At 37.8% G+C, this 15517-nt stretch overlaps 1 protein-coding gene across 1 annotated transcript in view; it reads right to left on the minus strand.

The window, feature by feature from the left end:
• The window catches only part of LOC149298570 (protein-glutamine gamma-glutamyltransferase 5-like), a 32833-nt gene extending 20215 nt beyond the window's left edge, over positions 1-12618 (minus strand). Inside the window, exons 1-5 of the mRNA XM_089487323.1 lie at positions 12609-12618; positions 10396-10572; positions 5916-6155; positions 4929-5047; positions 680-808 (exon numbers count right to left, since the gene is read on the minus strand). Of these exons, the coding sequence (XP_089343449.1) occupies positions 680-808; positions 4929-5047; positions 5916-6155; positions 10396-10572; positions 12609-12618 (675 nt within the window). The remainder of the gene's footprint in view (positions 1-679; positions 809-4928; positions 5048-5915; positions 6156-10395; positions 10573-12608) is intronic.
• Between the last annotated feature and the right edge of the window lie 2899 nt (positions 12619-15517).

Below are 15517 nucleotides of genomic sequence, written 5' to 3' on the forward strand. Positions count from 1 at the left end.
TACTAACATGTATATAGTAAAAAAAATAAATAATATAAAATAGACACAAATGTGCATAAAAAACAAATACTGTTCTGTTCCTTTAAGCTCTTGTATGTTAGCTGAGTATATTCTTACTCTACTAAGAAAACACATTCAATATTTCAATATTCCTGCAATCAAAAGAAAGATCTGTATCTGTTCACTCTTGAACTATAGTTGGTAGTTGGTAGATTTTAGATACGTCCAATTTAAGATAATCGAAATAAAATCTTAAAGTCTTACTTTTCCGGAACAAAAACATGTGTAATGGTACACTAATAGTAAGAAGCAATGGTTTAACAAGACAGAGCAAAAACAAAAATTGCCATGATATCCTAATAGTTAATGACATAACGTATTTATTTACAAGATTGGTTCAAGTGCTTGACTGTAGATGCAGGGTGATCTACGTGTGCTAGGTTATACCATTATACCTACTCATGGGTTAATAAATGTGCAAGTTATTTGCTTTTTCCAACTTGCATCAACCTTACTCTCCTGCAATGGAGTATATGCACGTTAAGTGTTCATTTTCCTCAAGTTGGAATAGTGAATTAGTAAATTGGACTTTAGTCAAATAAAGGGAAGTTAGGAGTGTGAAAGTGTTAAACAAGTATTTAAAAATTTTATAAAAATAAAACAAAATCTACAAACTTACCATTGCACTGATTATTCTGCTGACATACACAGGATCATTTCTTCTGGTGTAATCTGATAGCGGATCTTGCAAATTATTATGGCTCCGATCCAATAATTGCAGGCAGATGTCTATGATATCTTTATCAAACTTTATTGGGTTTTAAAGAAAATGATGAAAGTCTATAAGTTTATGTCAATGTTCACCTTCTGTCTTTTTTTGAAATCTACATATTCCATTACTATGTTAGTAAAACCTTTTAACTTTTGTTCATGAATCAGTATCAAATATGTTTGATTTATTTAGAATAAAATACGTATTTAGTTTACTTGTGATTGCATCCGCACTTGTCATGTGGGGTCACGGAACTTATATAATATAAAACTAGTAGGGAACAACTGAGGAGCTTCAACTCTTGGCGCAAAGGAGGCTGTGATGGGCCCAAGTCGATTTACCTTTGCAGGTGAGCTGAACTGACTCTGGTTCAAATTCTTTGTGCATACCCTGATGATAATTATGAATATTTGTCATTTATGTTTTTCTCTAGACCGTTTTTTGTATGTTCATTTTTGTTTTTATTTAAAAGGTATTCTGTTTTAAATGCTCTTGAATAGCTATATATATGTGAACATGTTTATGGTGGTTTATGGTACTCAAGAAGGGCAGCATGCATATTCCATCCCAATGTGCACAGTAACAATGTTTGCCATTAAGGGAAATTGCCTGTTAAGGAGTCTTGTTAGGGACTGCTAGGCGTATGCAGATCCTAGCCCCCTGCTTGGCTCCAGGAAGCACCCAGCAAGGTCAAGTAATGTGCATTATGTGACCTTTCAGTAGACAATGGTGTAAAGGAGGCCACTGTGGGCCCCACCAACAACTCCACAAACCACCCTTGGATATACCACTTCCTCAGGCCCAACAAGCTAGGTCTGAGCACTAGAATATGATGCAATTTTCCAGTGCTCAGACTTAATGTATGAGAACCTTGAGGGAGCAGAAGAGCTGTCAATGGCCTGTCCCCTCCAGAGCCAACAAAGGTAGGTTGTGTGTATAAGTGTAAATACTCTCTATATGTGCTCTATATGTGTATGTTAGTCTCTGAGTGTTTGTAAGTATATGTTTGTAATGATGTTCCTGTGGGTCTGTAATCATGATAGTAGGTGAGTAAGTATGATACGTGTGTTATAATTGTGTAATGTTTGGTATGTTAGTGTGTGTGTGAAAATATGTAACTGTATGTGTGTGTAAGTATGTCACTGTGGGCCAGTACAATCTTCTTGTGGGTGCCTGACCATACACCTCGCAGGGGGACCCATGCATTTTTTGCAATGCCACTGAGTAGAGAGGGGTTGTGTGTAACTGTGTATGTATGCGTACTAGACTTGTGCATTCGTCTTAGGGCGCACATGAAAACGAACACGAAGAGTGCAATTTTATGTTCGTCCCGAAGAAGCGAAGATATCGATGGTAAAACGTACACGAAGACGAAGACACACAACACGAAGAATCTTCGTGTTCGTCTTTGTCTACTAATCTCCCTGGTCCCTTCCCCATCTAGCCTACCTTATCTCCGCAGCATCGCAGGTGTTGATGGAAGCGGAAATCCGTAGGTGCGCCGTCAGAGGTCAAGGGGCTGCGCAAACGACTCTATTGGTCGCATGCTGGCCAAGTTGCTGTGCCAGGATTTTAAAAGTCTGTACTTTTGTGCATTGGTTGATGCCAGAGGAGGACCCTGCAGGCGACCAATATGCTCACTCGCACGGCCTTTTTAACTTGGCAGAGACCACTGGTCTCCCTGCTATAACAGTTAAAGGTCTGTACAAGCGACTTTATTGGTCGTTCGTACAGACTTTTAACTGTTGTAGCAGGGAGACCAGTGGTCTCTGCCAGCCAAGTTGCGGGGCCAGGATTTTACAAGCAGGTAGGTGTTAACCCCTTAACGTCCATTGCCGGGTCAGGCACGTCATGCAAAACGGTCACTTAACGACCTATGACGTGCCTGACACTTCATGAGACTTAAACAAGCTTACTGCATTCAACCAACCAAGTCAATGGAGCCCAGCTTTTTTATTTTAGTAAAATATTTAAAAAAAAATAAAAATTAAAATTAAAAAAAAAAGGAAAAAAAGAAAAAGCTTAAAAAAAAACATGGTAACATTTAAAAATTATTATGTTTTAGAGGAACTATCCAGTTCCAGCAAAATGTAAAAAAAAAGTCCAAAAAGAGTAAAATAAATAAAATAAAAAAATAAAGTTTATTATTATGAGCAAGTGCTAAAATTAGCGCTGTATCTTCCCAAAAATCCTGACATGGAAAAATGTAAATAAAAGCATTTCAAATACCCAAGGGGTGTCTAATTTAAAAAAATGAATGGTTTGATGGAGTAAATTGGAGTGGCCGGGCTCAAAGATAGGACATAGGCACAGACTGACCGAAATGGGGAGAAAAAAAAGCGCACTTCCAAAATGTGGCATTTTAACCCCAAACACCAGACAAACCCATACATGTGGGGTATGACTGAACTCGGGAGATGTTCCTGAACACATATTAGGCTATTGTTCGATAGTGACGTATACCTGGAGCTATACATTTATACCCAAAGTACAATTTGTGTGAAAAAAATACAACAAAAAATAATACCACAAAGAGTGGCAAAGGCTGGTGGTAGAATCTGATGCATGGAAAGGGTTAAATACTACCATTTTAAGTACCTTGGGGTGTCTAGTTTTCAAAAATATATGGTTTTATGAGGTAAATTGTAGTGGCCAGGCTCAAAGATAGGGCATAGGCACAGACTGACCAAAATAGGGGAAAAAAAGCGCACTTCCCAAATGTGGCCTTTTAACCCCAAACAGCAGTCAAACCCATGCATGGGTGGTATCACTGTACTCGAGAGATGTTGTTGAACACATATTAGGGTGTTGTTTGATAGTGACGTATACCTGGAGCTATAAATGTATACCCAAAGTACAATTTGTGTAAAAAAAAAAAATACCAAAAAAATACAAAGTGTGGCAAAGGCTGGTGGTAGAATCTCATGCATGGAAAGGGTTAAAATACTAGCATTTGAAATACCTTGGGGTGTCTAGATTTAAAAAATATATGGTTTGATGGGGTAAATTGAATTAGCCGGCTTCAAAGATGGTCCTATTAGGACATGGGGGCAGAATGACCAGATGTAAAAGTTCGAAGTAAAAAAAATGTGCACTTCCTAAATGTGGCGTTTTACCTCCCAAACAACCCGACAAACCCATGCATGGGGGGTATGACTGTACTCGGGAGATGTTGCTGAACACATATTGGGGTGTTGTTTGAAAGTGATGTATACCAGGAGCTGTAAATCCATACCTGAAGAGCAATTTTAGTGCTAAAAAACACAAAATAAATTACTACCACAAAGTTTGACAAAGACTGGTGGTAGAATTAGTGCATGGAAAGAGTTAAAATTCTAGCATTTGAAATACCTTGGGGTGTCTAGTTTTCAAAAATATATGATTTGATGGGGTAAATTGCATTGGCCGGCTTCAAAGATACCCAAAATGGCACATGGGGGGAAGAATTACCAGATTTGGAAAAAATGGTTTTGAAATAGCAAAACGCTACTTGTACTTAATGCTCCATAACGTGCAGAAAAAAGCAAAAAAAACATAAAAACATTGGGTATTTCTAAACTCAGGACAAATAGTAGAATATATTTATTAGGTTTTTTCATTAGCTTTTTGGATGAGTAAAAGATTTTTAGGGTAAAAGTCAGAAAATGTGGGTTTTTTTTCAATTTTTCATCATATTTTATTATTTTTTTTATGGGAAATTAGATAATATGATTAAAACAATGGTATCTGAAGAAAGCCCTTCTTGTCCTGAAAAAAACATATAATTTGTGTGGGTTCACTAAATGAGTGAAGAGAAAATTACATCTAAACACAAACACCGCAAAAGTGTTAAAACAGTGGTCCCAATGGTACAAAAGGTAAAATACAGCCTGGTCCTTAAGGGGTTAAAGCAAGTTTGCATGTTAGTTATAGGGGGCCTTGAAAAATTACTACACTCAGATGCCACATGTCAATGCTGTGTCAATGCTGATATCACAGGAAGCATCACTTCACTAAATATTAGTAAAGTAAGACGAGGGATGCAGTGCTTTACAGAAATGTTGTATTCATTTTGTAAGTGTTAATGCTTTTTGTTGGCACTAATTTTAACATTGGTCGTTATTCCATTCCCCAAGCACATACACAGAGAATTACTGCCCAAATATACATCACATACCTGTCCAAAGTTCCATGAACGCTGGCTGATCCAGTCAGCATTACCCAAATATACAAAGCCATTCTCGTTCATAACATATTCATTTCTTTCTTCTTCTAGCTCAAGAAAGACTGCATCATCTAAAACATTATGATAATCTAGTTCAGTGTCAAAGGGATAGTAAATTATTAATAACAATATAGCCCTATATATGTCATAAACACTTTTAAGTACTAGGGTGACCACATCAGCTATCTTTTTCCAGGACACACACAAGGGCATTCGTTTTTTGGTAGTATATTGCTCTGTCAGTCTCCTTGACTTGCAGGCTGCCGCAGAAGTATGCATCTGGTTCATTGTATATCAGTGCCTTTAATTCTCAGTTGTTGTGTTTTTTTTAACCACCCTGTTCCTCTGTTTGGTTCCTACGTGCTACAGGGAAGGACCTTGGTTCTGTTTCGTCTGTTTTAGTTTTGCTGTTCTGTTTTTTAGTTTAGAGCCTAGGACTTTGACAAAAAAAAAAAGGCAACTGAACTCATATCTAAGAAGCGGGAATTTAATCCCTAATACTGATCTCAAAAACAAACAAAAAAAAAAAGGTTGAAACTGCTAAAATTATTCAAAACGCCAAAAAATAATGGACATTAAAAATCACTGTTAACCCCCTTGCACTTAAAAGATGAAAGTCTATGGGGAAAATTCAACCACTTACATTTTGGTTTGGTGAATAGAAGTAACTTTACTTTTTTTTCCCGTTTCCTCAGAGCAGATAGAACTAACGCTTTATTTTCACATCAGTATAGATTTTTTTCCAGATCTTGGGGCTCTTTCTGCCTATCTCATTGTCTAAAGGTGAAGGAGCATACAGCTTGGTACTGACCCCTATTAATATTGTACTCTGTAATCCCCAGCTGGTGATTTTTTTCACTAGAAGCTTATATATATATGTATATATTTATTATTATTATTATTATTATTATTATTATTATTATTATTTAAACGCCTTACCTGTACACCAAGGGTTAAAAAGTATGATACATTTTCCAAGGAAAAGACCAGAATTTAGCTTCTCAGATGTTTGCACCTTCAGAACATGAAGTCCAGTGATGGCATTTGGAGGAGAAAGTATTGATATTTCCATAGACTTGCTATTCTTTTTCACAATTGATGCACTCCAATTATTTCTAGTGTCTTCACTTGACAAGGTGAATGATACTTTCTTTGCATACTGTTGTAGATGGGGATTTCCTAATTATAAAAACAAAACAGTAACGTCTCACAACATATAACTAACCAGAAATGAAGAAAGATACACTTTTTTAATGGTTGCTAATAAAGTTATTTTAGTTTGCACATTAGGGTTATTAGGAAGATCAATTCTGGTGCAAAGTGACACAATTACTATTCTGACTGCTCCATATTTACTACTTTGCAGCAAAGTAGATCTTACAGCTTTAATAGTAAAAACAGATAAGACATTGATATTAGAGAAAAACTAATAGGTTCATGAAGCACTGACATGACAGCTTCATAACCTTAAATTTAAATGATCTCATTTGTCACACAAGGATGAGTTAAAGGAAGTATAATAAACTAGCTGCATACCTTTCACGTTTCCTGTTTAAAGCCACCCTATCCTGCTGAGATCAGATAATTTTCCTTGACTGGCCCACTAAGTCATGAAACCATTAGGCTATAGGATTATGAGTTATTATGGGGTTTTTTTTTACTTATATAGCAGTATATAAAAATATTTGCAAAGATGATATTAAAAAATATACTACATGACCCAAAGTATGTGGACACCAGACCATTTTACCTATACAAGCCTTTCCGACATCCCATTAAAAAACCCATAAAAACTAGACTTGTGCGTTCGTATTCAGGAGAACATGAAAACGAACACGAATGTTGCGTTTTCCTTGTTCAAACCGAATAAACAAATATGGCAGCGGGTAAACATACACGAAGCTGCCCTTCATTGGTTGATGCTAGTGAAGGCCCCTGCCGGCAACCAATAGAGTCACTCTTACAGACCTTTAAACCTGGAGCAGGGAAACCAATGGTCTCCCCAGGCCATGTTTCAGCGTCAGGAGTTAAACGTCTGTACGGGCGACTCTATTGCTCGCCGACAGGGAGCTCCTCTAGCATCAACAAATAAAGGGCAGCTAAAAAGATGGCACAATGGGGCAACCAAAAAGCTGGTCTAGAAATATGTATGCAGGTACAAACTCAATCAATGTACTATTGGAGTAGTCTAAATACACTTTAACAATGAAAAATGAATCATTTCATTCCCGGATGAAATTAAATATGAGCCAGCAGTGCAATGCAATACAGAATAGTGTAGTTTATGTAGTGCATATGTTTATAACCAACCCCATTTTTTTTTATAGTTGAAGGTGAGGACATCCAAGCTTTCAATCAACCTGCATTATCTGCAACATTTAAAAATGCATGCTCTCACATTTACTTGCAAGGAACCCTTTAATGAATACACAAGTTGCTTTATCAGTATGAGCATGCAAGGATTATTACAGATATTCTACATTTAAACAAAATGCTTAACAATTTATAAATTTTAGAAAGTAACAAATGTTATTTTATACCGTATTGGCTCGAATATAGGCCGCACTTTCCCCCCCCACGTTAAGTCTTTAAAGTGGGGGTGCGGCCTATATTCGGGGTCTAGCGCCCGACGCCAGGGACATGCAGTCCCGGGTGCCGGGCAGGCAGTGGGGTTAGGATACAGATCCCCCGCAGCGGTGCAGGGGACCTGTATCCTACTCTCCAATACGCTCAGACAGCCTCCCCTGCCAGCACTTTCCACGGGGGGGTGCCGGCACGGGAGGTTGTCTAAGCGCATCGTGCGGACGGTCACCGGCTGCGGAGGTTGTTTACGCTCATCGCCGCAGCCGGTGACCATCCGCACGATCCGCTGAGTGCCGGCACCGGAAGTTGTATACGCGTATTGCGTAGATGTCCCCCGCTGGCCCCGCAAGACACCCGGGAGTCTGCTCTGGTAAGTCGGGGGGGGGGGGGCAGAGTGGCAGCATATCTCGGGGGGGGCGACAGTGGCAGCATATCTCGGGGGGGGGAGGACAGTGGCAGCATATCTTGGGGGGGAAGGAGGAGGACAGTGGCAGCATATCTCGGGGGGGACAGTGGCAGCATATCTCGGGGGGGGGAGTGGCAGCATATCTCAGGGGGAGACAGAGTAGCAGCATGTTTTTTGGTGCTTTTTTAAGGAAAAAAACTTTATAAAAGCACCAAACTTTTAGGGTGCGGCCTATATACGGGGGTGGCCTATATCCGAGCCAATACGGTATTTTCATTTAAAATAGATGTAGGCAGATGAAACGTTTGGTTTTAAGTGTTCTAGGCAATGCACAGACAGATCTAGAAAACGGTGCAGGTAATCTGCAGGGTGGACTCACAGATGGGTGATACAGAGTGCCAGGGGTTAATGCAGAATGTATGGTCAAACACAGCCAGGTACAGTATGCGAAACGGGAAGTCATATAAGCCAGAGGTTGGTACACAGCGCAAGTAGTCAGACAAGCCAGGTACAGTACAAAAGGTAGGGCAATGCAAGATCAGAATCAATAAGCAGAAGAGGGATCAGGCAAGCCATGGGTCAATAACAGCAAACCGAATTCTAACTATAATACACCAAATAACAGGACAACAACAGGGTGCCTGGGCTGAGAAATTCTGAATTTTTAAATTTCATGCCCAGCAAGCCCCGCCTCCAGCCACATGTCACGGGTGCACCCCGCTCTGGCTCTTCAAGCCTGTCTGCCGGCAACAGGTCCCCACGACATAAAATTACCCCGACAACATAAAATCACTATAATCACACTGTAGTTACAGCCACCAAAAGTGCCTGGAAACAATATCCTGTAAGTCAAGCACTTGGGTGCTCCTCTGTTTCAGGAACTGGAACTTCAGGATTCGATTCAATAACGGTGATGACAAATGGGTAGTGATGGGTAGCAATGATTTAAGAAGGGGGGGTGATGGGTTTTGGAGTGGTTTTCTCATTGAAATCTGTGAGAAATTGTCTAGATAACGCATCAGTTTTTATATTCATAGATCCTGGACAATATGATATAATAAAATCAAATCTCAGAGGCATCCACCTCAACCCAAAATGGCTTGGAAACATCTGGATGGGTTAAAACCAGTGCTGTGGGAAAGCATCGTTTGAGTAGATGGGAAGTCAGAAACGCTTTCTCATACTAAAGTTTGCAATCCACCCTCTTCTTAGTCATGGCAGTGAATGGGGCCACAATCTCTGAAAAGCTCTTAATGAGTTTTCGATAGTAACTAGCAAATCCTTAGAACTGTTAGAGGGGTTTGAGAGCCTGAGGTTAAGGCTATTCCAAGATGGCTGACAGCTTGTGAGGGTCCATTTTAAACCCAGATACAGATACGATATAACTGAAGAAAGGAACCCGAGAGACCGTAAACTGATAGTTTTCCAGTTTGGCATATAAATGATTTCGACATAACTGCTGAAAGACGATACAGCAATGATTAAGATAAGCTGATATAAGAGGTAATCTGCAACCACGGGAGACCAAATACAATGGGGCATCTGTGTGACAAAATGGTGCGAAGAGGTTTTTTGAGTAATGGTATGACCATCAATAGCTGAGACGTTAAATGCTGAGTCAAGCATGGCAAATGTAGAGACAGAGATATTGTTTCATTCTATAGAGACGAGAACTAGTAAAACGATTACTGCCAGTAGCATAGCAGTACAGGCAGCTGTCCACCATGTTAGGACAACATCTTGTGTAGTGACCCCTCTGACCACAGTAGAGACCAAGACTCTCCGATATTCTGTGGACCTTTTTTGAGGCAGTGATAGTTTGGCAGCCCCTAACCGCATGGGTTCTTTGGACCCTGATAATGCAAACGGAGGTGCGGAAACTTATAAAAGTATGCAAAAAGTCTTTTTTTAATTAAAAAAATCAAAGAACATGTTATAGCAAAAGAAATATACGGGCAAAAAATGAAGCTTACAGTTCAAAATCAAATCAAAATAAAGGCAAGAACAACACAAAAGAAAACACAAGAAGGCCATAAAAATCCTAAGTGACAAAAGAGCAGTTTTTTTTATTTTTTTTGCCTTGGTTTTGATTTGACTTTGGGCTGTATGCTTCATTTTTGCAAGTATATTTAATTTGCTATAATATATTATTTGCATTTTTTAAATTATTTCTGCATAACTCATAAGCTTATGTTAAGATGAAAATGGATTATTATTATTATTATTATTATTATTATTATTATTATTATTATTATTATTATAAATATTTATTTTGACACTTTCCTGCATGCCTGAGGTATGCAACCTACCATGTGCCAAAAAATCAGTTGATCCTTAAGGTGAAAATTTAAAACTCAAGGACAGGGTGTTTAATCCATATATCACTTTTACATTCCAGATTTTTTCAATTGCATCTGCAAAATTATTTACCTGGCTCTACTACAAAATGAAGATTCCCAGCATACTTATCAACATGACCATTCCTGAATTCTAGTCGGATTTTGAATGCTTGACCTCTTCTCACTATTAAGCGGTTTGTATCGATCTCATCTGTCCGATGCTCCTTGTTGTTGTGTCTGATCTGAAGGTCAGCATGCTCCAGAAAATCTAATGACATAAGCATATATTAAGAAATATTATTTCATGGAATCACTAAACAGTCTTATTTTGTATATTGTTTTTTGTGTTTAACCCAATTCAGGCAGTAGCTTTGGAGTAGTTATATATCGACCATGTTATCTATGTAATTATATGTATATTTTTATCCTTTACAAGACTTGTTCATCTTGCAAACGTTTGGGCATACTGATTATGCAAACAATCTAGGGCCTGTTACTGCTTCATGCCTAGCCATTGAGCACATTTTCATAATACTTTATGCCCTAGAACACTTTGTTGTTATATACTTTAATATTCAGTGCTGGATGATGTCTACAATATAATATATACACTGGATGGATAAAAATATTGGGACACCTGACCAATGTTCCATCTAATTTTTCTTAGTTGGCGTGCGCAGAAAATTTCTCTTGTGCAAAAATTTTCAGAGAGCAAAAATTTTGTGCGCACAATATCCGCGCCGCATAAAGTTTAAAAAAAATTATAATTTTTTTATTTTTTGGGGAAAACGCACAGCTTAGAGGGAACACTGCGCCTGACCATAACACCAACAGGGTCTTTGAAAACATTGCATTCTAAGTAAATATATACTAATATGAAGTTGGCCGCCTTCCTTGCAGCTAAATTCCTTTTTTCTGGGAATGCTTTCCGCAAGCATTTGGAGTGTTTTTGTGGGAATTTATCGACCTTGCTTTGTGCACCACTCTATGTTCAAGGGTATTGGGACACACCTCTTAATTATTGAAATCAGGGTTTGTGCTAGCCCAAGTGAAATAAAATCTTAATGTTTCTACATACCAACACATTTTGGACAATGCTATGCATCCAACTTGCGGGAACCATTTGGGGAAGGCCCTATTCTATTCTATAATGACTGTGCCCCAGTGCACAAAGAAAGGTCCATAAAGACATGGTTAGATGAGTTTGACGTGGAAGAACTTGACCGTCCTGCACAGAGCTTTAACCTCAACCCCCATCGAACAACTTTGGGATTTCGAGCCAGGTCTTCTTGTCCAACATCAGTGCCTGACCACACAAATGCTCTACTTTTTCTCATAGTTTTTATTAAATATGAAAACATAGTTTAAATGTGAATTAATATTTACTAATAAAACTTTTTGTTATAGGGTAGTCTTATATTCGGGCCTTTTCTTTTTTTTAAATTAATATTCAAATTTTGGGGGGTCGTTTTATGATCATACAGTACTATTTATATATCCTACAAGACAAATATTGCTCATTGGAAATCTCACAATGTAGCACAGTCTCGAAACAGCTTGGAAATGCAAAGATGTTATACATAACTACTATATCGTTCTTACTGTTACAGTGTGATTCTAGGGTTAATTTCTTATTTTCACTTTTGCACTGGACTGACGAGATGATCTAGGAAACGTTGACCCTAACATTGGTCAATAATCAGTGTAAAGTCTGTGCTTTTAGGTATGCATACATTCATTAGAATATATGAGAAATAATTTAAAAGAACTATTAACTGTAATGGTGATATAATAAACAGTTGCAAATAATAATTAACAGGAAGCACTGAGATGATTATTAGATATTTTTTCTAGAAATACAGAGCAATCTCTACACTGCTCATGGCTGACCATGACATTTTTGGGGTTTTTTTGTACTAATTACAGTAAAAAATTTTAACTATTGTAAAGAACACACTGTGAAGTCACCAAAGTCTGACAATTGAGAGTTTGTACTGGTTAAACAGCATATTAAAAATATAATGCATCTGTTATAGAACTGGAAAGAACATATAGCTTTTATGATTTTGTTTAGAAAAAGAGCTGCTGGAAAAACTAGAGAAGATAGTATTTGTTTACTGTACATGTTACAGGTCATTGTACTTTTGTTTCAGATTTTTATGGATTGATAACTTGAAACTTTTCATTTACATTATTGATATTTGTTTATAGTGTCACACCATGCCTATATTTCATAAAAGCATAACTACATTTAAAGATGTAATAGAAAAACAAAAATTTTAGAAATAAAGTATTTGTATTTACCTTGATCCATCTTCTATATGGCACCGCTTGCTCTGAGTTGTTCTGTCAAACACTGAGAGTCAATTTAACACCTAAGTACAGAACTTATCACTCATTTGAAAACTGGGAGGAGACTGTCCTTTGAAATGTCACACTTGTGATGAGATTCCATGCAATGTATTTGCTGACATCAACATTGGGTAAATGGATTACATTCCTTAAAGGTGGAGTCCCACGTATGCTGGTAAATTGCATAAGTATAGTAGTTTCTGTAATACAACAGAGCTGCAGTTTAGTGCTTTCTTTTTTAATATTTTGGTGTCTGCTATGGCGCATCATGGCACAGCAGTATTTATTTATGCGTAGATAAATACATATAATTGAATAGCAATCTTTCTATAGAGTTCATTAGCAAAAATAGATACAAATTGATAAATTCAGTTAAAAAATTGATTGTATCTCAATGTTAGAAAAATATTGGAAGTAGAGATATATAAATAGAGGCAAAATTTTACTTTGCTGTAAAAGTTTGTGATTTATTTTTAAAAAAAATATCCTGAAGGATGTCTGTGGTATACTATTTCATATTTGTATATAATCTAATGATTTGCACTGACATTGTTTTTCTTTTTCTTTTTTTGTTTTATTCAGTATAACTCATTTGGGCGTATTCACTTTTACTCTATGCACTCTATTTTATACCAGCTTGAACAACAGCAGTCTCAGAGAGCCACACTACTTGTGTTCCTGGATTACACACAAATTTCCTGGCTCGGTTGAAGTACCCAAGGACTGGAGCTGTGGACCTCTAATTCATACATTATACATTCCTCTATACTATAATATCATTAGTTATTGATTTAAAATTGAATAACAGGGCACAACCAGTAGAAATCAGTTTTAGCCGACTATCATACTGGGAACAGGATGGAGATGAAGGAGAGCCAAGGCTTGGGGTCTGTGCCTTCCATAAGGTCCCCTCATCCCATTGAGCAAGGGATGAAAAGGAGAGGGAGCATACTTGGGCACCCACTAAGGTTGATAAAATTACTCCTCTGTATGAGTTGCTAAGTGTGTGTGTGTTAATTATATCATTTTAGAGAGTGTGTGGGTATTTATATAGGATGTTAGAAATTGTGTGTTAACGTATGTCGATTTTAGTGTGGTGTTAGAGGGTGGGTGTTTATAGCATAAGTGCATGTCAGCACATATTAAGCGTACATATGCTCTTTGAGTGTATATATGCGTTGGTGTATGGTATGGTGTTGGAGAGTGCATGTTAGCATACTGTGTGTGTGGATATGTCACAACTATAGGAAATTATTACCCTCGTATAAGGTTTGTGTGACAAAAGTGTACAAGTGCATAAAAAATAGATATATTGATAATATTAGCCCATTGTTACAGCCTAAAAGTTTACACAATACACAATAGCTAAAACAAAACCACATAAAACAAGCAATAGCGTCAACTAGCAATATTAAAGTGTTAGGACAGGTTCTCATTCAGGGCCCTGTGTGGGCCAGCTGCAGCCTTAGTCTTCTTCTTTGTTGTCATCTACAGACAAGGCCAGGAGAACATGGCAGACTGTGGTGACAGGAGACTAGAGATAGTATCTGACAGGAGACTGAGACTGGATCTGGCAGAAGACAGGAAGCACCAGTAGCATCCACCAGATTGCCTGGAGAGGCACCAGTGAGAATAGCAGACAAAATTAGTATCGGGTTAGCCAGGTTCATACACAATGGAAGCAAAAACACAGTGCAATCAAACAAGCAAGATAACCAAACCAAATCAAACAAGCAAGATTTGGTTTGGTCTGGAGCACCAAGGTATTTATGGATAACTAATTATATGATTGGCCACAGGTTGGAGGGCAGCAGTACAGGGTTACAGGGGACATGGGGCGACATGTATGTGTTAGTTACGCATGAACACCAGGCAGCAATGACCTTAGGATGACCACTGAAAAAGTTTTACAATTATCGTGCTGCATAAGTAACAGTGCAAGTGCCCAGAGTTGATGCCCAATCCCACTGCTCTCCTGTACACAAGGCTGTTTTAACATAAAGGCCCAATTAATTCCATATTTTTATTAGCTTTGGCACATAATTAGAAGCTAAACTTTTTAATTTTTTTCTATGAATCCGGTGTGTTGGGAGAAAGTTGAAACCTGTAATATTTCCACTTTTTGTTACATTAGGTCATTGCAGTAGTATAAATCTGCAAGGTAATTTCCTGAAGGGTAAACATCTGAAACCAGAAAGACTATGAGACATTTTGGTTTTGGTCCAGATTTTCATTTTAGTGCATCGCTAAAATAAATAGAACTATTTTATTTTTACTTATCCAGAATCCTGAATTTGTAGTCACAAAACTTTCTAGGCCCAGAAATCAGTGAGAGGAAAAGTAAAGGTTTTGTGTCATTTACTTTATTTTAATCTGCATATTTTATTAAAGGCCATATTTTCTCACAGTGAAAAATGAGTGCGGCCCTTGCACAGATACAATTCTGATGAAGTGGCCCACTGCAGAAAAAACTTGGACGCCCCTGCTCTACAGCATAGGTTTAGACAGAAAATGTATATATAATCTAGTTACCATATAATATTTATATAATAACACTTTCTTCTCTATCACCCGGTGGTTAGTAAATCACCCTCAGTGCTTTTTGGCATTCATTGATAGTAAATGTAATGTTGAAATCCCATTCACAAGGAGGTATAAAAGCTGTCTTTGTGTGGAAGGACACCATAGCATTATGACTTTTATCTAAGTATGTTTTAATAAATGTATGCAGTTTCCCCCTGTTAAGGTAGGATGCTGGTTGGGAAACTTTGGGGACATCAGTTCAGTTAAAAACTCCTGGGTTCTTTCTAATATCCAAAATGCTATAGAGTGCAGAATTCCAATCAATGCCCAGAGAAGAA

The sequence above is a fragment of the Sceloporus occidentalis genome, unplaced genomic scaffold (genome assembly GCF_023333645.1).
Source record: "Sceloporus occidentalis isolate IW3139 unplaced genomic scaffold, rSceOcc1.0.p SCAF_32, whole genome shotgun sequence".
Classification (NCBI taxonomy): domain Eukaryota; kingdom Metazoa; phylum Chordata; class Lepidosauria; order Squamata; family Phrynosomatidae; genus Sceloporus; species Sceloporus occidentalis.